Below are 26,320 nucleotides of genomic sequence, written 5' to 3'. Positions count from 1 at the left end.
TTAGGGTTTTCATTTCTGCCCGGAGTTCCCCTATCATTGGGGCAGCTTCTGGCATTCCTGTTTGTTGCAGCTGGGTGTCTTTCAACATCTGAATTACCTCTTCCTGGTGGTTCACTTGGGCTGTCAGTTCTTCAATCTTGTTGTTCTTTTCCTGTATCTCCTTGCGAAGGCCTTCCAACTGTTTTTCATGTTCGTTCAGAACTCTGTCCAGCACCTTCTTCTGTTCGCCCAGTAATTTCTTGGTGCTGTCCTCCACTGTCTTGATGTATGCCTCCAGCTCCTGTAGGTTCATTGTGCTATCCCCCTAGTTGCTGCCTTGTGGGCCTGAGCAAGGGCGGGTGGAGAAAGCGCCTGTGCGCTGGAAACTGGGAGGCGGAAGTAGGGCAACAAAGGCGCAGCGCGGAGCAGCACAGAACAGCATAGTGCGAGCACAGCAGGGGTGTGCAGTGCTCAGGCGGATGGATACGAACGAGAGACCACCAGCGCGTAGTGTGAGCAGGGAGGGGCTTGCGCGACATCACGCCATGGAGAGAGAGAGAGAGAGAGAGAGAGAGAGAGAGAGAGAGAGTGTGGGGATCTGTGTTATGGCTCCTTCCTTGGCCGGGACCACATGTGTTCTTTGAGGGTGAGGGCACCGATGCTGTGCTCATGCTTACGGCGAGACGGGGTATCGGCGGGGGTACCTTAGTATGATTCCACCAAACGCCTTGCAGATGGAGCATTGGCATAGGGATGATGTTTTTATGGTGATTGCTGCGATTGCGATGTGGAACATTTGGAGAGCTCGTTGTCTCCATGTCCTTAGTCACACGCGGCAATCGACACGTGATACTCTAGTCCTGATTTGGCTTGATCGTATCCGTGCACTGTGCTCCATGTATGATGATTCCTGTCGGCCTTCATAGACAGCTCAGGACAGACACCAGGCCTTCATTCGACGATGGGGGCGCACGGGTCTCTTCTTCAGGATTGTTGGAGGACATGCTAGATGGGAGTACACTCCCCCACAGTGGTTCATATTGCACACATCACATCATCCACCGTGATGTAGCACTGACCGCTCACAGGCTACACGCCTCTCACTGCACAGTTTGTATGCCCCCTCAGTAGGCCACCACTGGCACTTTGGGGAATTTTTCATACTCAGTAATATAGCTTTGTGTTTCCTCAAAAGAGAGAGAGAGAGAGAGAGAGAGAGAGAGAGAGAGAGAGAGAGGGCTAGTATGGTCCTGATCCTCTGTTGTAGTCTCCGCCGGTGTCGAGATGGGCCTCTCATCTTGGGGCGCCTGGACCGCCCCAGCTCTATAGCCCGATCAATCAGTGTACCTCTAGTGCGGCTATACTCTGGGGCTAGCTGCAATGCCTGCTGGCGGCCTGACTGCTCAATCTCTGGTCGAAAGAAGTCAGAGAGAGAGAGAGAGAGAGAGAGAGAGAGAGAGAGAGAGAGAGAGAGAGAGAGAGAGAGAGAGAAAGTTATATTAACGTCCACGGGAGGCCGAATCCGACCTATGGGACAGATCAGGTACATCCATTTACATTCCACTCTGGGTATCGATGCCAAAGAGGCATAAAACTGAAAAAAAAATAACTCAAAATGAACTCTTAAGACTCTTAAGAGTTTAAGTTACAATGGGTTCTATTGCATCTAGTTCGAAATTGAGGTTCAAAATAAAAATAGCTATATTTCATCCATGGATGGATTTGCTCTTGAGGGGGGTGGGGTACGGAATTCTTTAATGATTGCTTGTCCTCCTCTGTATATTGCCCATTTGCCATTCTTTCTTGCTTCTTTAACTTTATTCAGCTCTGCCGATTTGTTCTTGAGTTGTAGCGGGGTGAGTTCATCAGCTATCCATACCTTTGTTCCTTGGAGACCTTGTTTGCTTCATAACTGCTATTTTCTCATTGTTGTCCATATAGGAGACTTTTGCCTGTGTACCCTTTACTATAATAGAGATAGGGTCTCCTAAGTCCACGAAGGGGACTACTTTGCTCAGTTGTGCTGTAAGTACATCTGTATCTAATATGTAGTCTTCTCGAAGCTCTTGAGGTATGTCTGCCCTATCCCAACCTTGAGGAAGACCACCGACTCTGATTACCTTTTTGTTACTTTCCATTCGTTCCTTTTCTTTGACCGCTGATATGACTTCTTTAACAAAATCTTGTGAGTTAACTAATTTACCTTTGAAACATGGTTTGTCGTTTCTGTTTGTAGTGTTGTAGGTATGGGTCCTTCTCGTGCTTCCTCTTGCTTCGTCTTCATGGCTTGCACTTGCACTTTCAGTTCGTTGATTTGTTCATCTTTCTTGATAGTCTCGTGTTTCAGTGCTGCTAATTCTCCCTGGAGTTTCTTCAGTTCTTGCATGAGGTAGGCTTCCCATGGTGTCGGCTTGCTCACGGGTGGAGGAATGGGCGGTAATCGTGAAGCGGTGACTGAGGCAAAAGACTTCTTACTTTCCATGTGTTGCTGCTGATAAAGGAGAGGGCTGTTGGTGGAACGAGTCCCCCCCTCAAGGGTACCCTCTCCCCTTTGGGGGAGACTCAGAGAATGCGACCTACAAGATGCTCAGCTAGAGATGCAGGGGAGAGTTATGTTGCTGCCTTGGGGGCCTGAGTAAGGGTGGGTGGGGAAATGCAGGCAGAGAGAGAGAAGCGAAGAGAAAGGGTGGGGAAAGGGGGCGAAGAGAGAGAAGGCGGTGGGGAGGAGAGAAGCGAAGAGAAAGGGGCGAAATGCAGTGAAGCGAAGAGAAAGGGGCGAAATGCAGGCAGAGAGAGAGAAGCGAAGAGAAAGGGTGGGGAAAGGGGGCGAAGAGAGAGAAGGCGGTGGGGAGGAGAGAAGCGAAGAGAAAGGGGCGAAATGCAGTGAAGCGAAGAGAAAGGGGCGAAATGCAGGCAGAGAGAGAGAGAAGCGAAGAGAAAGGGTGGGGAAAGGGGGCGAAGAGAGAGAAGGCGGTGGGGAGGAGAGAAGCGAAGAGAAAGGGGCGAAATGCAGTGAAGCGAAGAGAAAGGGGCGAAATGCAGGCAGAGAGAGAGAGAGATGAAATGAAATGATATATTAACGTCTTTAGAAGGCCAAAATGATCTATGAGACCAAAAAGGTTACAACAATTGGTGGATCTGATACAATGTCTGTATAAGAAAAGCTAAAAACAACTAAACAACTAACTGAAACTGAAACAACTATGAGGAAAAGTACGGTACTAGGAGCTCCTAATGGATAACATCTGGGAGGAAAACTCCAGCAACAAAGGTAAGCATCATACACATCACTATCCAAAGATGTCTCTCATCGGTCGATGGCGGATATCCTCAGCGTCCTCCATGGTGAGTACTCTGACTGGACGTCTCCCATGCCGTGCTAGTATGGTCCTGATCCTCTGTTGTAGTCTCCGCCGATGTCGAGATGGGCCTCTCATCTTGGGGCGCCTGGACCGCCCCAGCTCTATAGCCCGATCAATCAGGCTATACTCTGGGGCTATCTGCAATGCCTGCTGGCCTGACTGCTCAATCTTTGGTCGAAAGAAGTCTGTAATCTGCCTCTGTAGGTGTCTCTCCCTCTCTGATCCCCTTCCTCTCAAGGGACCCTCTCTATGTCTACAAAGCTCCAGCAAGTATAATCCGAGGCATCTCTGATCGTGGTATCTCATGACTCTAGAAAGTGGTCCGAAACCCTCTCTAAACAGGCAGTGAAAACGGCCTCGTATCGCATAATATACTGGACAGTGACATATGTAATGTAACTCTATCTCTGGCTCCATCTGGCACAGCTGACAAATCCTAGCCTCAGCTGGTACTCCTCTGAATTTGCCAGTCTCAATCTCTAGCTGGTGTGAGGATGTGCGGATCTGACCAATAGCACACCGTACCCCATGAGAAAGATGAGTATCCATGTAGCTGGGTCTAATCACAAACCCATCCCGTGAGTTGGAGAAGATGATCTCTATAGAAAGCCATCTTCGTACCAAGCTCGTGTGTTGGCTGTATCCATGTCCTCCTAGTGTCCAGCTGAATCAAGTCCTGCCTGATAAGTCTGGTAATCTCTGCCCGTGTGAGAGGGAGGGTGCATCCAGGGAGTACTGAAATGGAGGTAGCCCGTTCATACTAAAGCCATGCAGCTGGACCCAAGCTGTCATCTGTGCATACCAACATGATCCGTCTCCTTGTGATGCCAACTGTCGTGAAGACTCCAGGGCTAAGCGAGCATATCTGTCTCTAGGGAGAGCCCAAGTGCTATGTATAAAGGAGACTGATCGAGTGAGTGCCTCTACTACCAATGGGGGGGCAGCCATCTCTGCACGGATAATATCATGTGGTACGGAGGCCTTGGCCCTAATCATCCGGGAAATCATAGAAACCAAGGGCCTCTCCATAGGTCTCCATCCATCAGTGCTACCATCTCGGCTGTGGTGATCCACTAAGGGTCCCCATATCTCCACTCCATATAGCATGGCTGAAGTGACCAAAGTGTCAAAGAGCCAGAGCTTTGTTCGAGGTTCCTGAAACTGAACGTGCGAACACATCCTCTCTAGTCTCCCCAATGCTGCATAAGCTCTGGTCAATCTGGTCTCCGCTGCTCTCCTCAAGGAAAATAGTGGGCCACTAAAAACCACACCAAGGTAAGTATATGCATCTGTATACTCCACTGTCTCTTGACCATATGTAAAGGTGGGTACTGACCTCCTAACCCACTGTGCTGTGGTGTTAAACACCATCACCTTGGTTTTACCAAGGTTAACAGACAATCCACTGTCCTGTGCAAACGTGTGCAATGCATCCAAATGACGTTGCATCCCCTCTGGAGAATCTGAGATCAGCACAATATCATCAGCATACAATAGCAGCGGAATCCATGTCCCTGCTAGCTATGCTCCTCTGTCACCCTCCTGCTCTACATAGTCCGAAACCTCATCCACATACATCCCAAATAAGGTGGGAGAAAGGGGGCAGCCCTGTTTCACCCCAATAGTGGAGTGAACCATCTCAGATATACTCTGAGTAGTACGTGCCTGCCCCACAACTGTCCTGTATAAAGCCATGATTCCCCAAATCAGCTCTGTGGGCACTCCCATCTCCTGTAGTCTGTGCATCAGTCTGGCTCTCGGTACTGTGTCAAAAGCTTTGCGGAAATCCACAAAGCAACAATAAAAATCCTCCGGCCATATAATCTGCCCTCCTCAATAATAGCTCTGAGTGTCAAGATATGATCAAGAGTGGAGAAACCTCTCCTGAACCCTGCCTGCCGCCCTGATGCACGTATGCCCTCTCTCTCTGCCCATCTACTCAACTCCTGCTCAAGAATAGATGCATATAATCTAGCCAATGTGTGACCAATCATGATGGTACGATAATTCCCAGGAAGCATGGGATCCCCTGACTTGAAGATAGGCACAATCGTGGACATATTCCAAGTCTCAGGAAAACCCTCACACATACATTCCCGATACGCTACGCCAGGAAAATCACCATATATGCCACTGTACGAGGACATCATGAGATTTGCGAGCTTGGGAGATGTACTACTAATGGGGGACTTTAATGCACGTACAGGCCGGGAACAATCAGCTCTCTATGCTACGGATGAGCCCATGTACTGCGAGCTAGCAGCAGATGAGATAGGGATGCAGAGATCTACCCAGGACACAGGAGAGGTGACAGAATATGGGAGACACTTCCTAGCTTTGGGGAGTGCACATGGGCTCATTATCTATAATGGCCTATCCCGTTGGCCAGGTTCAGATGCTCTCACATGCTTGAACAAAAAGGAAGGAGCTAGTGTAGTGGATTACCTGATGGGCTCACCTACCTTGATACAGGATATACAGGATCTCTCCATTTCGGGCAGACCCATTGGGATAGCGGCAGACCATGCATACTTGACATTTTCTGTGACTTGTGGATATGTTAGAGGCACACCACGCCCTGGTCATACCAGATACCCAAGATATCACTTTACTCGGGAGACCTCTAGGGTATATGGCAGTGCAATATATGATGGTCTGTTTGCTCTTGACCCGAACAGTCCACTTGATGAACTTACGAAAGAGTTGGCAGATGTATTACATGGTTCAGCAGCATATGCTTTCTCGTATACCCCCCCTCTTTCTACCCCTCCTCGCCATACGGCCCCACAAAATGTTTGGTACGATGATGAATGTCGTGAGACTCGTGACCGCTTGCAGCGGGAGATCACCCATGGCATCCACACACATAGACATGCTAGAACGCTCTTCAAACGCCTTGTGCGGAAGAAGAAGCGGGATTACCTGGCCAAGCTTGAGATGGAGATATACCAACTATTTTTGGGGCAAGACAGCAAGAGGGCGTGGAAGACGTTCCATGAGCGACAACCACCCACACCTATCACAGCACCTGACGCATGGCATGAATATGCAAGAACTTTATATGAAGTACCAGGGCAGCCCCCCATCCCTCATCTGTCAGCAATTCGCGGGCACTAGAGAGACAATGTGCCTACATTCAGTTTCAGGAGCCGCGCACCAAACTCTGGTTGTTTGACACATTGGTCACACCTACACTCTTATATGGCTCACCCATATGGGGAGTCGGGACTCAGCCTCTACCACACGAGGAGGGAGCTGCTTGTCGACCAGGTCGGACCAGAGAGAGATTTCTATGATGGATGGCAGGTACTAGAGAGACCATTGGTGACTATGATCGCACGCATGATTCGGAGCAAATCATCGGTACCTCATGAGATTGTCAGAGCAGAGATAGGAGCCGCACCAGTGGTTACCGAAGCCCTGTTCCAGTCAGTGACATTTTTGTAGAGGATATGGGAGCTCCCCAGACAGAGATATCCACACCTAGCACTTATCTCTTCCAGGCAGTTAGTAGCACACGGCGATACACGATGTTGGTACACCCAGATGTGTACGTGGCTGAGATTACATGGCATGACGATTGATGCACTCCCTCCATTTGATTACAGCCTGGATTGTCCCTTCTTGGACCTTAGTCGCTCTGAGCAGAATAGGGTGATTAGGATGGACATCGTGAGGCTAGATGCAGAAAGGACATGGTCCACAGCCCCCCCCACTACCACTAGGCACGAAGATGGCCCACTATCGGGACCATTTTCTACATCTCTCCCCAGCAGATGGCTTTGTGACACGGTCTACATACATGGACATCCATCTCTCACATGGCATTCGCAGTGCCATTGGAGATATCCGCACTTCATCACATCAGCTGAGGGTAGAGACTGGCAGATACGAGGGGATGAAGCCAGAAGACTGCATTTGTCAGCTATGTCACCAGGAAGTGGAGTTAGAGGAGCACTACATATGCCGATGTACTGTGTACTATGAGATACGAGGGAGATACTGGTGTCTCTTCCGAGAGGGTTTTGGACCATTACGACATGTGATGGAGTTTGAGGATCAGAGGTGTTTGGGGCTTTTCTTATTGGAGCTTAGGTGCCATCGAGAGGCTCTCCTACGAGCCAGGACAACACACCAGGAACCACCCCGCCAATGAGCCATGACATATTTTTTCAAGGCCAGGACCACCCCGGCAGATACAACCAAGACCTCCACTACCCCCTCGGCGAGCCAGACGTCCCATAGACGTCCTTCAGGAGGAGTCACCCTTGACAAAGCCATAGCACTTTGTCGAGCGAGACGCACACGCTTACCAGGACCTCGTCCATGGCCGCTTCATCACCGGTGGATTAGAGCCATCATCACCCGCCACAGGAGACGACTGCCCCGCCACTTTAGTTTCTCTATCCACATGAGAGAGATACTGAGATGAGCAGATTACACCAGTCTTATGCTAGCTGTAGATATTATACACTTTTGTTGTACCTCAGTAGGAGTATTTTCCTTTCATAGCTGTTTAGGATTGTTTTAGGACTTTTTTAGTCCTTTTTGTCTTACTTTTGATGAGACACCATCAGCTGTGTACTATGTTTTGGTCTCATAGGCCACTTTGGCCTTTCGCAGACGTTAATATATCTTTCTTTCTTTCTTTCTTTCTTTCTCTAGTGACTTCGCGGGTGCGTGGGGCCAAAGGGTCCCATGCTCTAGTGTGTCGATGGCATGTGAGTGTGATCCCTCTGTACATGTGGGGCCTGAGTGACCTCAAGTAGTTCCATGAGAGTACAAGAAAAGGACTAAAAAGCTGAGAAAGGAAACTAGCTTCCAAAACAAGGAACATGTATCATAATACCCATAGCCATGTAGCAATGTACAGTGTATACACACAGGATAGGAATCATGTAAACCTCCTCCTGGAGCAAGAAACTGCAATGATGCCCATCTCCTCAACCACAGTGAGGATGCCATCCTGCTCTAGAATAAAGCATAAAGCTGCAAAGACTTGCCTGTGGTGTATCAAGCATGAGTATGTCTTGGATGTTAAGTACATAATCCTCGAGATTAGGGCCTAATCTTCTAGGGTTAGGGGAGCCCTGAGATTAGGGGAAGGAGGTTGAAGGAAATCCATGGATATTGGCTATTTATGGTTGGATGGTTATTTATAGCAGTAGTCACTATATAAGTGACTTATGTGTTATTATCATTATGGCTTGACAGTTGGTGGACCAAGATTTGTCATACTCCTGCCGTGGATATGGCGGATCAAAGATTCTCTTGCCGAGGGCCTGTATGTGTAGGCAGTGGTGGTATGGGATGCCAGGGATGACTACCATGGATGTGTGGGAGTGAACCCTAGCCCATGACTCGGGGGAGGTCTGCGGGCATGGATCGTGGTTGGGTGGTGAGCTTGCGTGCACCCTTCTATGTTGTTTGTAATAATCCTTGTGTTAAGCCTGCTTTTAGGTGATCCTATGGGAGGTTGTTAGAGTTGGTATCAGAGCTAACCTAATCATGGAGGCAGGAAAGCAAGGTTTGTGTGTCTTATGTGCGCTTTTTAATTCTGTCACCCAAACTCAGGTATTTCTCTCCGGCGCCGTATTTGTGTTTTGATCTTGCAAAGAAGTAGGTTATTTTCTTGGCTTTTTCTGGCATGATGTAAGCTTGTGGGTTTTGAGAGAGAGGAAAAAGAGTAGTATGCATAGATGCACAGAAGAGGGAGAATCTGTCAGGAGATCCCTAGGTGCAGAAACCCTAATTGCCCTTGGTAATTTCTAACCGGAAGCTTTACAGAGTGTGACGCTTTGCTAGGGTTGTATAGAGGAGATTGTGTGTATTGTAGGATATGTGGAGGACGCCCCAGAGCAGGTCAGGCAGCTGCTGCAGCAGATGCACACAACTGGCCAGTAGCTCTCTGCAGGCCGTACGGAAGGTGTACAGGCTGTACAACATTCTGATGTGGCAACCGAAGCAAGACGATGTGTAGCTGATGAGGGACAGAGAGGAGAGGGCATTGGTTTTAAAAATAAAAATAAAAAAAGCACAAAATATTTGTCATCTTATGAAAAAGAGGGCATTCCTCGCCTCTCTAGCTCAGCTTTGATGTTTGCAGGCACCAGTTTGCATGCACCAATGCCTTCCTTGATTAAACCTGTGAAATGGGTCTTAACACGGATTATGTGTTGAAAATACAAGTGAATAGGGTGTGTGCAGGAACAAGCCCTTGGTTAGAGGCTGTAAAAGAGGATGTGTAAATGTGAAAGAACCTGTGAAAAGGTGAGAAGAATCTACTGGGAGAGAATAAAGGGTAGCATGAGAAGATTTAGGAAGTGTGGAAATATTCTGGGAAGTGTGGAGTTATTCAGGGAGATATTCTGGGAAAAGTGAAGAGGTGGAGAGAATCAGGGAAAAGAGGTGGAGTGAATCATGGAGAAATCAATGGGATTTGATGCTTGATGTAAACTCTATAAATTGAGGCATAGCCCTAATGAGAATTTGTTGGTTTTTGAGTATCCATGCCTACATTAATTTATTTGTCAATTACCCACTAATTACATCTTAATTATTTACTAATTACGTCTTAATTACCCACTAATTACGTCTTAATTATTTGCTAATCACTTTGTTAATGATGTTGATTCTAGTGTTTGATCCACCATAGCTCATCACAATGCTCAAATTTCAACATGGTATCAGAGCCATGCCTAGAATCCATCATTTTGTGAGCTCATTATCTTGCTAATTATTTTGCTAATTAGGATTAGTAGAAAATTATAATTTTTTCTCTTTTTTCAACTCACCTCTGTATCCCCAGCCAGTGGAGGAGCTCCCTCTCCTTGTACACATAAAATTAGACCAAACCCTTCTAGCACATGATAGCTATCTCAGTGCTCTTCAAGCTCATCAAGAAAGAAGCGCAAACCGTCAACAACGGAGCCGGGAGAAATCGCTGTTTTAGCAGGCTCTATTTTTCTGCAGCAAATCACTAATTCCCACTTCATCAAATCAAATTGCTCTAATTTCTCTTAGCACCGGGGGTTTTCAAGCATGCTCTACAAGCTGGTGAAGACAGAATTCAGTTTCATCAAGTCTACAGTGAGATCCAAGCTCTTCATCAAATCTGCAGGTGACTTTGGTAAAACAGAGATTAAGCTTTCAATATTTGGTCAAATCTTGTGTTTCTTGGCTTAATCCTCTACTAGACTCATTGCTATTGATGCCTTTGAAAGCATTTGAGCTCATTTGAAGTCTAAGGCACCAGATCTGGACTCCCCGCATACTCTGTTTTTTGCACACAAAATAGTGGATTAATTTACTAATCAGTGATTAATCAGTGCTAATCACTGTATTTTGGTGCAATTGAAGGTTCAAATTAACCATTAGGTATCTGATACAGATCCCTATAACTTCAGATTGCAATTCGGAGTTGGTTTGATACTCCAACCATCCCGTACAAATTGGTTACCCTTGATTTAATGTAATTTTTGGATGAAAAAATTGTGCTGATAAATTTGTGATAATCATCATTTTGCATTTAATCCTTGGTTAATGCCTGTAAATCTCACTCAAATTCAAGATTATTCACACCCAGAGTTGCATTTGGAATGTGCATAAGAGTGAATGCTATACGCATTATGTATTGGGCACATTACATTAGTGTAAATATGGGATCAGAAACTGCCCTTGTCCAGAATAAGGCAAGAGGTAAGACCTCCCGCATAAATTTGGGTTTGCATTGCATAATGACACAAGATGAACATCAAAAGCCTAAAGAAACTGTCAGCAAAACATTGAAACATGTTGCTCACATGGAGCAAGAAGACCTGACAGACGAGCTCATGGCCCCAGCCATGAAAGAAGAAGAATATCTCTTTCCAAGAGGAAGATCCACACCAAGAAGATCTAAAGGAAGACATGGATACGAGACGAGAAGCTGCCCCAAGAAGACTGAAAGAAGACATGGACGTGTGGAGAGAAGCTGCCACGACAAGAAGACTGAAGACAAGAGAAGATGTGAGGCTCCAAAGAGTGAGGAGCCATGTGAAAATCTCTGAGAGAGAGAGAGAGAGAGAGAGAGAGACCCCACAACCCAATGTAACCTGCCCCAACAAAGTAAAACCACCTCTGAGCCACCAATGATGTAGGCCACGTGGTAGATAGATGTATGTGTGAGCACTTTAGTCAAGGTCGCGGGCACTTATAGTAGCCTTGGACACATAGAGAGAGAGAGTGTCAAGGACTATGGAGTTTAGGGACTTGAGGCACTGGTCGCGGGCTGTCAAGTAAGAAAGAAACTTGATACTGGGTCCAAGTGTGTTAAGATAACTTGAGGGGAGGTGTTGAAAATACAAGTAAGGGGAGGCAAACTTGATATAGGGTCTAGGTGTGCTAGGATTATTCACTTGAGGGGAGGTGTTGAAAATACAAGTGAATAGGGTGTGTGCGGGAACAAGCCCTTGGTTAGAGGCTGTAAAAGAGGATGTGTAAATGTGAAAGAACCTGTGAAAAGGTGAGAAGAATCTATTGGGAGAGAATAAATGGTAGCATGAGAAGATTTAGGAAGTGTGGAGATATTCTGGGAAGTGTGGAGTTATTCAAGGAGATATTCTGGGAAAAGTGAAGAGGTGGAGAGAATCAGGGAAAAGAGGTGGAGTGAATCATGGAGAAATCAATGGGATTTGATTCTTGATGTAAACTCTATAAATTGAGGCATAGCCCTAATGAGAATTTGTTGGTTTTTGAGTATCCATGCCTACATTAATTTATTTGTTAATTACCCACTAATTACGTCTTAATTATTTGCTAATCACTTTGTTAATGATGTTGATTCTAGTGTTTGATCCACCATAGCTCATCACAATGCTCAAATTTCAACATTATGGACCCTCCTAAGCAAACTCCACAAAAATTACATTTCCACTTTTAGGTGCCTGAACCACCATATCTTGATAGAGGAGGGACATGGGCCCACATGGAATCCTTAGTGCAAGGCATCTTGACAAAGGCAAGGCAAGATTGGCACCCTGGCATGAAAACTCCCAAATTTGATTTTTTTTTTTCAAAATCAAAGAAAAAAGGCACAAATGAGCACAACAAACTTGAAAGATGGCGGGCACGGAAGCTAAGAAATGCGGGAGGAGCTGGAAGGGGCTGATTTTTGCAATGCAGGATCTCCTTCAAACGTTTTCACAGGCGCAGGTAGACGTTTTTTTCAAAAAAAAGCTCTTTGGATTAAAAACGCCTAAATCGTACAGCTACCAACCATATTTGAATGAAACACGTTTCAAACGTTTCGTGTCAAACAAACTGAATGAAATGCGTTTCATTGCACCTATGAGTGAAAGGTAGCCCTAGAATTACTTCCGATAATACTACAGTTCTAGATCACAGTGCGTGCATGGAATGTAAACTCAACATGGCAATTTCGATCTCAACAATCTAATACAGATGTATGGATTGGTGTTGGGGAAGACTGTGCACATTCTTTTTGGCCCTGGTAGTGCTCACAACTTCATTAATGCCAAACTTGTAGGCTTTAGTTAGGGCAAGCTTACCATGAGAACCCTTGAAGATGATACCTTTGTTGTCAAGTTTGGATGTCTTGAGCCCCTTCTTTTGTGGCAAGAGTCCTCATGCTTCTTCAAGAGTTGTATCGTTCACCGTGGCTTTTCTCGTTGCAAGCCACTTCTGCACTGGAATCACACATTTAGTGCCTCTGAAACCTAATCCAATGTGTTTTTGGTCTTCGCATGGCTTGATGTGTGTAGCCAGTTCTGAATTAAACAAACTAATAGTCAAGCCTCTCATGCTAGGACTGTCTTCCAACACTGAAGCTGTCGCCTCGCAGAAGTTGAAGATATTATCCAAGATGCTCCTATCCTGGATGAAGCCGGTTTGGGTGCCATGAAAGATGCCTAGAGGTACCTGTGATTTATGTGTGTTGCATGTAAGCTGGCTGTGGTTCACATTTTGCATGGGCTGCAATCTGCATTGTACACCAGAAAGCTGCCCATGCTCTACCATTTATGCTCAGAGCTGTCCATGGTTGAATTTTCTTCAATGGCATACCTAAGTTGGGAAAGCAGAGTTATGAAGACTTGATTCTAGGTTGGATCTGGCTTGTTCCGAAGTTGGACAAGAGTTGTCATAAACTAGGCAACGTTGCCTCACACCACTTTAACGGAAATTGCTTTAGGCAGATTCATTATTATTTGTGGCTAAGATGTGTGTGATGTGTGCGTATGTAGGTGTGCATGTGCATGTGTGTTGGGGTTTGAACTCACGTCCCCTTTTGGTACTTGTTTTTCTTGTGCACAAGAGATTTTTCTATCGTTACGTCAAGATTGGGATTTTGAGGGCTATTTGTAAGCTTAAGATTGAAACCTATCCCAAAATGAGCCAAAAGCTGTCTTGTTGCATCACAAAATCTTTGGGCACTTGAATAGCCTGTATTTGTTTTGCACTATTATTGAAGATTTTCTGAAAAAAGGATTTTTTTCTTCACATTCACAGATATAAGAAATTTGGCACAAGAAGCAAAAGTGAGACAGAGGTAATGTGTGAAGTCAGATTCTGTTAACCTTTCTAGAGTTATGTATGCTCTACAAATCATGTAACTTGGCATATATTATTTAGTAACAAAAAGGTAATTCGCCTTCTTCAAGTAAAATTTTCTCATGAGTATTTAATGTGGTTAACCAAAAATAATGGTTTGCGGTTTATTAAGTTCACGTGTTATGCTAGCACATTAAGTTGACTCTTTAGTTGGTCATTAATTATTAATTTCATGCATGAAATTAATAACACGTGTACTTGCAATTCTTCTATGTTGCCATCGTAGGATACTAGTTTACAGATGTATCCAAAGGTCATAATTGATTGATGGGATATTTCCAAGTACGTGAAATGTATCTAGTGTACCAACAAATAAACTGCCCATGTGACAATTGCAAGTTACAAGAGAGGGACTTACTGATGCTTGACTCTTAGGAGGGTTGCCTGTTGAGTCATGTTTGTCAAGAAAGTAATGTATCAACTAGAACCATCCTCAAAGTGTTATACTTTGCTATTAATGTGGGTAGAACTCTTTGCTCGAAAAAATTAAAGTTTGAAGCTCTTAAGAGCATTTTCTGTAGAGTCCTAAAGGTTGAAATGGTTCAACTTTTGGTTGAGGGCACCCTCTTGGAAAATATGAGCTTTCCACTCATTCAAGGGGGACAAGTCAGTCGTGATTAAGTTGTGTATGACCATTTCATGCCCCATGATTGTGCCTTTCATATTGTCTTAAAGGGAATCACCAATCAATTGCTCATGATTTTGTCCATCACTCACTCATTATTCAGCCCTGCAATCTGCCTATTTATTTCTTATGGTTCAGCCCTGCAATCAGCCCATTAACTGCTCATGAATCAGCCCCACAATCAGCCTATCGATTGCGAAAGTTTCAGCCCATTAGTTTTTCATGAATCAGCCCAATAACTACTCATAAATCCAGCGTTATTATTGTACCCTAAAATATGCCCCTTGCTTGCTTCACAAAAATTATCCTGTTTGTAATATTTGGTGCAAATTGGCAATTATGAGCTGGAGGGATCGATTGTAAGCTCTTGACGAATTAACTGGTTTTCCTCAATGGATGGGTCTGCCAATTGGCCCCAAGCATCGTTCATTGTTAAACACGTCCAAAACTCTATTCTACTGTAGGCATTTTCATTCCAAGCTCATGTATTTTCTATTTCCCGGCATAGTGTTCAATATTTAATTTAATGTATATAAATGGATTATCAAAGCGTTCTCTTGGTTATTTGGAAAGATGTGTAAATGGCTGTTACTCTGTAGTAATTTAAATTTTAATTACTACTGTGGAGAGGTTCACCTCTCCAGCCATCCAGAATTTGCCTCCATGAGCAAGGGATGGTGACAAGTTCTCACGGAGTTTGTAGGAAGGTTTGCCTTAAGGTGTCAAAGCATGTGTATGAAACACCTTAAGGTGTTTCAATTTGGTATCAAAGCATATGCATGCTCTGCTTGTGGATTATTCTTTTATGATAATAGATAATTTCTCCTTTATCCACGTGAAAAAGTAATAGTGAATTTAAGTTTGAATAGAGAATGCATTATGCTTGCAATTGCAGCCAAGATGAATTTGCAATAAAATTATTAAATTTGATAAAGGAAGAAGTCTATTTTAAGAAAAGAAATCAAGAGAGCACTCAAGGAAATGAAGAGTTAACAAGGCCAACTTGATAATATGATGGAGATTAAATAGACTAACAAAGGCATCGTAACTCTTCTAGCCAAGCCGCCTCTCATTCGGAGCCTAGAACTAAGTCAAGTTCAAGAGAGATAGCAAGTAAGAGAAGTCAATCAATCACATTTGTATCTTTAGTATCTGCTCATTCTCCACCAATAGGACCAGATCTTCCTCTTCCCTATCTTTTGGCTCCTCCTCAGCTTTGAAAGGGCCATTTGAAGCCACTAGACTTCTTCATAAACTAGTCAGGTTGTACAGATGTTTTGGCTCCAAGAAATCCAATAAGATCATTTCATGGTTGAGACCCTTCAATACCTTTGTCAAAGGCATCTCTTTTACCAAAACCAAGGAGCTTTTGCGACATTAGTAACCCTTGGTAAAAAAATCTTCTAGTCATAAATGAAAAAGGATGTGTTAGTTTTGTTCTTGAATTTTTGACTTGCTTGTAGATCAAATATTCTAGAGTTAAGACTCTTGATAACTTATACTCATTGCCGATTCTGGAAGAACCATGGGGAGATCTTGCCATGGATTTCATCTCAGCCTTTTCTACTTTTTTTTTCCGAGAAAAGATCCTTTCATTAGTTATGTAAAAACGCCCGTAGGGTTACAAAAGATCCTCTCCTGCTCTCAAGAAAAACAGAGCAGAGAACAAAGCAAGGCAGCCAGGGAGACTCTCCCTAGGTGCTGAAAAGTACAAGTATCAGTACAGAGAACTGAGGGACTATATCATACAATAGGAGGGGGGAAAAGCCAAACAGGTGGCCTGGAGTGCCAACGGGGGGACCCCGCGTGTAGGGTATAAAAGGGGCCGCAGCGCAAGATCGCCTCATCCGAGTCGCCCCGGATGCGGTCATACTGTCCTCGCAGGGTGTGGATCAACTCCTGCCAAATCCCCCGAACAGTCTCTGCTGGTGGCTCCAGTCTCCCCTCAAAGGCCCTGAAACACCGGGCCCTCTAGGTAAACCAGATGGTGAGGCTGCTGAGGAGCTCCCATCGTAGATCCCTCTCCTGTGTCCAGCTGGCGGACGAGAAACCCGGTGAACGAACAAAGCGAGGCTGGCCCCTAATGAATCTGATGGCCTGGCTGTCCTGCTCTGTCTCATAGCCCATAGCAGGCCCTGACGAAGTCGACCAAGCAGCGGCACCCCACGTATACATACCCTCTGGAGAGAGGGGGGCCAGCATCTGCAGCCAAATCCGCTGCGCCTGAGGGCAGTCCCATAGGCAATGTCTCTGTGTCTCCATAGGGTGGCCGCATCGGACGCAGGCCGCCGGAAGACCGCTGTATACAAGCCAAGTGCCAACTGTTGAGCCCCTGTGGGCGACCAGCCACCACTGAAAAGTCGAGATCTTGCGGGCCTGTCGATTAGCCCAGAGCCGGGCCCAAAAATCCTCCAGGAACACCTGTGAGAGTCGCTGTAGCCGCCAGTGCCCCGCTGCAGCTGGAGAGACCATCCTCCTCGCCGTCAAAATATGCCGCCCCAACCGAACAGTATACTGGAAAAAGGTGATCTCTGTGGCCTCAAGGGATGCATAAGGATCATGCCACTCGTACTCACCAGGGTCCCACTGGAGCCGGGCCAAGGGGCGCGCTGCATATGCCCATATGCGCCAATCCGGGAGCACCTCTGCAGGGTCTGGGTCAATATGCCACTTCCGAGAAGCGGCAGCCACTACCCGTAGCCTCTGAAAGGTGCACTCTGCAACCAAAGGCGACTCCACCTCCACTCTCTGAAGTCTGCCCTCATCCTGAATCTCATAGTAGAGGCATCTGCCATCCTCAGTGCAAGCTCTGACAGCAATCAGGATCTCCAACTGTGTAAAGGCTCCCATCCACGGTGGGGCCACTAGCTCGAGAGGCGTGAACCACTCCTCTGTGAGTGCCTCCTGAATGTCATCCCTCATAATCAACCCCCCTCTGAAGTGACTCAGCCTCTCCACCTGGATCTCCTCTAGGAGACTGCAGAAGGCCTGCCAGTCTCCAAAGCTACGTGCTGGGCCTGCCGCCAAAGGTCCCCAGGCTAGACGAGGCCGAGAACCCAGCATATGAGCCTGCTCTGTGCGAACCGCTAGGCTCCAGATGAGCGGCTGTCTGGCCCGCTCCTCAACACAAGAAGGAGGTCTCTGAGAGAGCCCCGGTCTCAGCAGCTCCCAAGCTCTCATGATGCTGAAGGCAAATCTGTCCTCCAGCCTCCTTGGGCCAGCGGAAGTGTAATAACTGCCCAAGCAACCTTTGCCCGGGCTGGCTGACCGTCCTGCCCAGACCAAAGAAAGTTCCTGATCAGCCTCTGTACCTGGCTGATGCAAGAGCTCGAGAAGATCCAGCAAGACGTAATGTACCACATGGTCGCTAAAAGCACCTGATTTGCCACCACCACCCTCCCAGCCAAGGATAGCCGAGCTGTACTCCAATACAAAAGCTTCTTCCGAATGCTCAGAAGAAGCGGGGCAATCTGCTGCTCAGGTGACAAATCTAGTCCAATCTAGCATCCCAAATATCGCACTGCTGTGCCTGGAGGAATCCATCTAAAACCTGGGTCTGGGCTCCATGCCGGAGTGGGAGCGCTACTGATCCAAAAGGCCACTGTCTTCCGCCAATTGATCAATGCCCCCGAAGCTGCACTAAAAACCTGGAGCGACTGCTCTGCCCGAAGAAGATTGGCCTCCTGGCCATGCAAAAATAAGCCCGTGTCATCAGCAAACTCAGCATCGAGCAGGTCCTCCCCCCGGACTGGGAGCTGGAGTCCTCTCAAACCAACCTCCTCTGCCGTCAAATACATGCTCATAGCCTCAGCAAAGAAGAGAAAAAGAAACGGGGCGAGAGGACACCCCTGACGGACTGATCTGGTCAGCTCAAAACTCGGCCCCCGTCCTTCTGCAATCAACACCTGGCTACGAGCTGTGGAATACAGAGCCGCCACCCCTCTGATCCAACATGGCTCAAAGCCCAGGCGAAGCATAGTGCCCTCTAAGAAACCCCAATCGACTCTATCGTATGCCTTCTCAAAATCGAGAAGCATCACGACCAAGTCCTCACCAAGAAATCTAGCTCGGGCCGTTGCCTCCCAGAAGGTAAAAATGTTGTCAAGGATACTACGCTCCTTGACGAATCCTGTCTGGGTAGCATGAATCAACTCCCCTAGGAAGGGTTGGATCCTCAAACTCAAGGCCTTTGCTAAGACCTTGTAGACAATATTGAGGATCGTAATAGGTCTCCAATGTCGAATATCATCTGATACTCCCTCCCCCTTGGGGATAAGAAAGATCAAGCCCTCTGAAAAGCTCTGTGGCATCACCCCAGTGTCCAAAACATACTGAAAGCCCCTGCGGAGGCCTGTGGCCCCAAAAGGTCCCAATAGCGCATAAAAAAGACCGGCGTCAATCCATCCTCCCTTGGGCAACTATGGCACGGCAGGACCCTCAAGGCCTCAGCAAGCTCAACCTCTGAAAGAGGCTCACCCAGAACTGTACGCATATGATCTGTGACCCTCCTCTGCACATGGGCCCACACAGTCTGTCTGCAAGCCTCCCGAGCCTCAGTGGCTGGCTCCGCTGAAAGCAGGTCTCTATAGAACCCAGTGGCAATGGCTTTGATCTCCTCGGGCTCAGTAGCTACCGATCCGTCCGGCCTCCCAAGTTGACGGACTCCTGCTCGAGCATGGCGGGGTCCAGTAATCTCAAAAAACTCCCCAGTCACTCTATCACCAAGCTGCGTCCACTGAGAGGCCTGGCGACGATAGTAAAACTCATGTCTCTGCTCCTCTGCCTCTCTAACCTCTTGGCGTGCCTGGCTCAGCTGGGACGCCACCCACTCACATGCAGGCTGCTGCTTCTGAAGGCGCTGAAGCGAAGCAAGGCTGCGTCTCAGCTGATGCTCCCGCTCGCGAGTCTCTCCCAGCCGTGTCAAAGCTGGAGCGTGCAGAAAAGAGCTAAGCTCGATGAGTCCCTGGGCACACTGGCCTGCTGCATCCTGGTCAGAGCACTGACTATCATGCCAAATCCTCTCAATGTCCTCAGCGAGACTAGGATCTGTAAGTACCCTCTCTAGGATCCTCAACTGCAAGCTGGGCTCCCGTGTCCTCTCCTCAAGTGTCAAAATAACTGGCGCATGGTTTGAAAATGAGGTGCTAGCGAGAATGCCAACGGAGCCTCCTCGCTCCCCTCACGAGTCGCCCACATAAAAGCGATCAATCCGTGATAGATTAGTCCCTCCCTACCGGCGATCCGATCGAGAGAAACTAAGACTGTCCTGAGAGCGGGAGAAGGCCCCATGCTGCCATGCATCAGTGATCCTCAGTGACATGCAAAATCGCTCCCAAGCTGCAAGCTCCGTGCCGTGCACTGTAACATGACTGCCTTCCACCCTATCACCCGGGTCCTCAAGCATGTTGAAGTCTCCCCCGACACACCAATGTGCGGCCTCTGGCAATGCATCCGTAACCTGGGTCCAGAACTCTGCTCTGGCACTAGCATGGTTGGGCGCATAGACGTTGAGCACGCCCAAGAGCTCATCATGCATCCTCAGAATGACATACTGTGCTCTACCAGGCACAATGATCCCTCGATCCACAATGGCCTGCCGCCATACATCTGCAATGACCATGCATACTCCTCCCTGTCCACCCAAAGGGCCAAACCCTGCAGACCAAAATGTGTCCCATCTACCAGGCATCACCGAACCATATCTCCGGATCCTGCTCTCACCCAAGTGGTGCTCCTGCATCATCAAGATATCAATACTGCCACCAACCAGGCATCTCTGAAGCTCCTGCCTCAAGCAACCACGATAGCGTATATAATGTGCTCCGCCAAGGCCCTGTACATTCCATGAGATGATCCTCATGGATGACCTGCTGAGGTGGATGCTGTCTCAGCCGTACGGCGGGCCTTCGCAAGCGGCTTGGATCGAGAATAGTCCCCATCCAAGCGGCTACGAATCTGCCCACCCAGTGTGCTGCAAGAATCACGGATCAGGCGCCAGTGGCTGTCCCCCATGGCGACTGCCTCCCGCTCAGACAGAGCAACCTCGTGTATGCATACATATCCAGGGTCGCATGCTAAGTCTGCCACTATGCGAACGACCAAATGATGAATCCCTGAGGCATCCACACTCCCGGGATCCAAGAAAAAATGAGCCAACTCCCATAGTCGGCCTATCACATCTGTCACCTCCAAATCGCTCACATGGTGAGAAAACTCAACTGCCTGAGTCTTCAAAGTGCTAAGAGCGAGCTCCAGAGTCCACTCCCGGTCGCATGGACCACAGAGAGGGAACGAGAAGGCCACCGCTGAATCAAGTGCCTCCTCCCCGCGGGCCGGAGGTATCACTACATGAGCTCTGATGGGTGCTGGCTCATGTGGGCCCTCTGCTCCAAAAAGCCGCGTGAAGGAGTAATCAAAAGCGTCCGAGCGCTGTCTAGTGCCGAGGCGACTCAGCCGACTGCGGATAGATGATATCCGTGAAGCCCGAATCGGCATGGTAAGTCTCCTCTGCGGTGCTCGAGCAAGGTCGGTGCTCAGAGCCCTCCGGACTGCAGGTGAACGCCAGGGGATTGCCAGGGCCTCCCGGGGAACTGAGGGGGGCGGGGGGGGGGGGGGGGGGGGGGCGAGGGGGGTGGAGAAGGAGCCGTTGCCGAAACCGGAGCGGGGACGGGAGGAGGCAAAGGGGGAAGCGAGGTGGTAGGGGGGGACGGGGGTGGGGGGGGGGGTGAAGGAGGGGGTGCTGGCATCTCCTGGTCCTCAGTCGTCGCAGGGGTCTCCTCCTGGAGAGGAGCAAAGCTGTTCCTCACGGGAACCCAGTGATGCTGAGATTGTGGCTGCTGCTGCATCGGTCTCTGGGCGTGCTGCTGTGGCTGTCTCCCTCGACGGCGCCCCTGTCCAGGCTGCCACTCCGAGGTCTTTGTGGCTTGAGCAGGTGTCCCGGAGGCTGCCTGCCGAGCCGCATCTGTGGGCGGGACATCAGGGGCCTGTTGCTGCGGTGAAGGTCAGGGTCTCCTGCGAGGGCAGGCCTTGGCCAGATGGCCGACCTGCCTGCCAATAAAGCACTGGTTCGGGAGCCCCGAGAACTGCACTCTCTGATCAATCCAGCCCCCCCCTATCCTAGGTAGTTGAATGACCTTCGGAAGGGAGGAGATGTCGGGAACCAAAACTCTGACCGAAGGTAGCCCAGCTGCTCTGGCGACCACTGAAGCTGCTGTGGGGCCAGTCTCTAGCACCGAACCCACCAATGCTCCTAGCCTAGAAAGGAGCGGAAGGTACTCACGGTGGAGTCCAGGGAAGCAAACTGTAACATGGAAAAGGCGCTCTCCCTGCTCGGCCGCTGCTGGGTCAAAGCCATGCTGCCAAGGTCTGAAGAATGCCCGAGCACCCCTGATGTCAAGGGGACTCATGGCTAGGACCTTGGCCACGCTCTGGGCTGTCTCGAACTCGATCTGGTAGTGTCCACGGCCCAGTAGCTGAACGTCCAAGATCTTGCCCACATCTGCAAGAAGGCGGGCCTGGAGAAGATCCCGGATCTCCCCTCTGTTGGGGCGAGTGCCGACTATACGGCAGATGGTGGAATGTGCCTGGAGGCGTTCCACCTCTGCGGGGGCGAGGCTCGCTTCCTCTTCTGGCGAAAGAGAAAGCCTGATGGGGGTATCCTCAGGGGCAGGGGGGGTGGGGGGGCAAGAGCTTCAGCGAGCCAGATCCAAGAAGTCCCCAGATCATTTTAAGTTAAATCCAGCTGTTACGGTAATGCCCTCAGCCTTTTCTACTAGATCAAATTTGGACTATAATTAGTAGCTTTAGTAAATATGCACATTTCACTCCATGCAAAAAGTCAATCAAGGTATAGAACCTGGTTATCTTTTTATCAAGAATGTTTTCAAATATCATGGTCTTTCTGAGTCTACTGATTGTGATGTTCACGAGTAATTTTTGGTAAGCGGACAAAGCTGAATTTTAGGTGAGCTTTTTATCTACAATGCAATGGCATTTTTGACTATTGGAATAACTCTACTTAGAGCTATGTTCTTGACTGGAAAATTTCTTGGTAAAGTATTTTCCTTTGCTTGAATTTGCTTACAGAAATACTCGGCATCATTCTACAAGAAATAGATGTGTGGTTATCCTTTACCAACTTCAGTTATTGCTACTCATGGCAAGGTTTTTGCTTCTGTTGAGTTTAGCATCGATCATAGAAGTATAAACTGTTGGCTTGAAATTTAATAAGAGAATAAGCTAACAAACACAGGGAAGCCATGAAAATTAAAGAGGGAGATTGGATTCACAAGTAGAGGCTTAGAACTGCAACTAACAAAGGTGCCAAGCTAAGCTCATGGAAAGTTTTTATGGATCTTTTCATTCTTAGCGAGGGACCTTAACAAGGGCTCACAGAGTTCTTGAAAAGGGAACAGTTTTACCTTAAGACGTAACATCATTATGGTGTTTTTTAATAATATGCATGTATAAATGCTATGCTTTTTATGCGGAGGACACCACTCTAGTCGGCAAGCTTGTCAGCAGCAGCCACCCGGCATGAGGGCAGGTTAGAGACCTATTGCAGGCAGCCTTGGTTGGCAACCAGGGCCGGATCACCAACTTTCAGATCATGAGCAAAGGCTATCTGAGGATAGAGTTCGTCTCCTTGATCCTTGCCCACGAGCATCCTCGACCGGAGCCCACCTCCAGTAAGGGAGGCACAACTCCTCTTGGCACGCTGGCACCATGGATTCTTGCCCGAGTCAGACCTGTTGGCACAGGCAGCAGGTTTTCCAGTCATAGTGTGCTTCCCAGGACTTCCCAAGGAATACCCTCCAGTCCTTCCAGCGATCGGCGATCCTTGGTCAGGTAGTTTAGACGCCCCCCACGGCGGTCTCCGTCATCGCCCGAGCAGCGGGCATACCAACACTTTGCATCATCGTGACATCTCCGGAGTCTCTTCCCTAGGAGATCCACATTCCCTGCATGGATCAGTCCCACTTCACTCAGCAGGTGGAATACTCTGGGCTCCTTGGTTAGTGTTACATCTGCCGCCAGATGGGACATTTGGCACGTGAGTGCCCTAGTCGGGACGTGGCACAGCAGGCCAGACTTTTCACCCCCCCCAGGCATCCGTAGCTCTCGGAGTGGGAGCTCCACCTGAGCCTCGCCATTGACAGCCCCCTCCCCCGGGTGCACCACCTGATCCTCGTCGTCGACAACCCTCATCCCCCAGTTGGCTCAGCAGCAGAGGAGAGAGCCTGTGGATGGCTCCATCCCCCAGCCGATGGAGGAGGACTGCATACAACCACTCCAGTCCTCCTGCCGAGAAGACGGTTGTGGTGGCGAAGCAATTGGGAGCATCGACTTGCACAGCTTTGTCGCTGGCATGAGCGCGCGAGGTGCATGGACGGGAGCCCTAGGCCCCTGTAGGGGAGGGGACCCACTCCAAGAGCCTCATCCGCAGACACCTCGCCATGATCCCTCCTCAGAAGGGGGAATAGTTCCCGAGATACTGGTCCCTCTGCGACGAACCGTTATGAGCCCTTACTCTCGGAGGCAGTGGTAGCAGAGCCAACCTTGCTTCTGACAACAACAGGACCTCAAAGGGCCTCCCCTCTCACCACCTGGTGGACCCCATCGTGCCCCATCTGCAGGCTGACCCCCCAGACCTTGTGGGGACCCTGCCAGTGCCATTCTCTTCGTGCAGACAGATGCTCCTCCCCGTCCCCCGTCCCCACACCCACCCCCCCCGCCCATGGGAGCACAGACACTAGTCCACCTAGAAGCGAGCTCCAAAGGTGCAGCAGTTGATGGAGTCTCTAGCTGTTTGCGTGCCATCTCAAATTCCCGCCATGAGGATTGCCTCATGGAACATCCGAGGCCTAGGCGGTGCCTACTTTTTTCGACGAGGTGCACAGAGGATCTGAGGAGCTTCAGAGGGCACTGGTTGGTGGCAATCTTGGTATTCTCATGGTTCAGGAGCATCATATCACAATAGGGAGGACCCGGAGTTGTGGGAAGGTTCTGCCCGGTAGGAAACACACATTCTGGCCCCCAGCTTTTGGCCCCCAGCTTTTGGCCCCGAAGGAAACCAGTGGAGGAGTATGCATGTCGGAGAGCCAAACTCTTGTTCCCTTGGTGGAAGAGTCAGGCATGATCATTGCCAGTTGCTCCGAGTGGTTGATTCTACGTATTGGGGAGACCCGACTCAGGTCTCCTTAACGTCTACGCCTCCAATGGGGCCGCTTAGCACACGACCTTTTGGCTTCAGGTAGAACAGGAACTCCCCATGACAGAGTCCAGACTCTTGGTGCATGGGTGGAGACTTCAACATGCTTGAGGATCCGGAGGGCCACAGTGCTGGATCCATAGTCTCTGGCCCGGAGGGTGTGACTTGGGAGGAGCTTCTCTTTCACATCTGCTGCCTGGACACCTGGCACCTTCCTGAGTTCGGCCTCACTCAGGGTAGCCTCACCTTTCCCGCTCCGACCGCTGAGAGGCCCACACCTTCACATCTTGACCGCTTTATGTGGATGAGTGGGGTTGCGACAGGGGAGGCATGATCGGCATCCTTGCCGGCACGACATTCTCTGATCATGCAGCAATGATCCCTACCCTTGCAGAGCGAGGCCACTCAGCGAGGATTCAGGATTGCCTGCTGTTTACGGGGGAAAAAGGCTTAATATAAAAATAGTCTCATTCTAGATAATCGGTTAGATAACCTTGACCTTATTTGCATTGAGAAAATCGCAACCAATTCAGAAAGCCTCTACAAGATGATGATGCCTTTTTATCATTTGAATGTGACTTGCCTGAAATCAACAATTTACTCATACAATGATTCTATTCTAACACAAGCAAAAGCCAACACACAACTTTTGCTTTATTTGAACATTTATTTAAAACACAAACATTCAAAAGCTCTGCCATGCACCACCAGCTGTCATGTACATGACATGGACATGCTGATCTCCTTGCCAATCCCTGAAGGGCAACAGATAAAAAGACCAGATTATGGAGCTACAGCAGCTAGCATAGGCATGAAAGGATTTCTGGAGCGACCAGGTTCCTATCGGCCAGCATATGAGAAGCTTATCAGAGGACGTCGGCAGTATGGGAATTATTCGTGTCTAAGGACCCGGCCGACAGCAGGTTAGCCAGTCCACAAGTGCTCCAAGGGCCTATAAATAGCAAAAGGCTGGGCTCATGGTATTCATTCAGTCCTATTGGGGTTGAGTCAGTAGGATAGGACTCTCTTGAGTCAAGACAACCTTCTATGGGCAGCCCGTGGCTTGCCATGAATGTACACCTTTTTGTACTGTATTAAATGTCCTGAAACCGAGCTCTCTCTCTCTCTCTCTCTCTCTATCTTCTGCTTTTTTGCATCAGCATGTTCTAGGAAGGTGTTCAGGGCTGAAAGAAGACTCCCAGAGCTTCCACATGTGACATTGGTATCAAAGGATCAAGCTCGGCAAGGCTAAACACTGATGGTGTCCCAGATGAAGGTACACAGTCCAAGGAGAGTAACACAAGACAGAAGAAGTTCCCAAGAGGTTGGTTGGTGGTGTTCCACAAGACCCAAGGGGAATGGCAGTCCTGTGAGTGAGATGCCACTTGGGAAATACCAGGAAAGGCTTTCTGTCACCAATAGGGACGGGGACCCGGAACGATAATAATAGACCAACACTTCAAATACGAGACAGAGCATGGAAAACAAAGCAGAAGAACCATAAACAATACAAAGACACCGCACTAAGCCGGAACG

The 26,320-nt window shown here is 48.5% G+C and overlaps 1 protein-coding gene across 4 annotated transcripts in view; it reads left to right on the top strand.

Moving 5' to 3' along the window:
• Positions 1-26,320, top strand: part of LOC147636757 (cyclin-C1-1-like) — a 117,064-nt gene that overhangs the window by 52,316 nt on the left and 38,428 nt on the right. For 3 of the 4 annotated variants that reach the window (XM_086800281.1, XM_086800280.1, XM_086800282.1), the window contains one exon: positions 13,848-13,887. In XM_086800281.1, coding sequence (XP_086656407.1) covers positions 13,848-13,887 — 40 coding nt within the window. Of the gene's footprint in view, positions 1-13,847; positions 13,888-26,320 lie in introns of those variants that run through there. The other variant, XM_086800283.1, reaches the window with a different exon arrangement.

Source organism: Cibotium barometz, chromosome 7 (genome assembly GCF_041138505.1).
Source record: "Cibotium barometz isolate CiBa-2024 chromosome 7, ASM4113850v1, whole genome shotgun sequence".
NCBI classification, from domain to species: domain Eukaryota; kingdom Viridiplantae; phylum Streptophyta; class Polypodiopsida; order Cyatheales; family Cibotiaceae; genus Cibotium; species Cibotium barometz.
The sequence above is the reverse complement of the archived record's forward strand: the minus strand, read 5'-3'. Positions and strand labels throughout refer to the sequence as shown.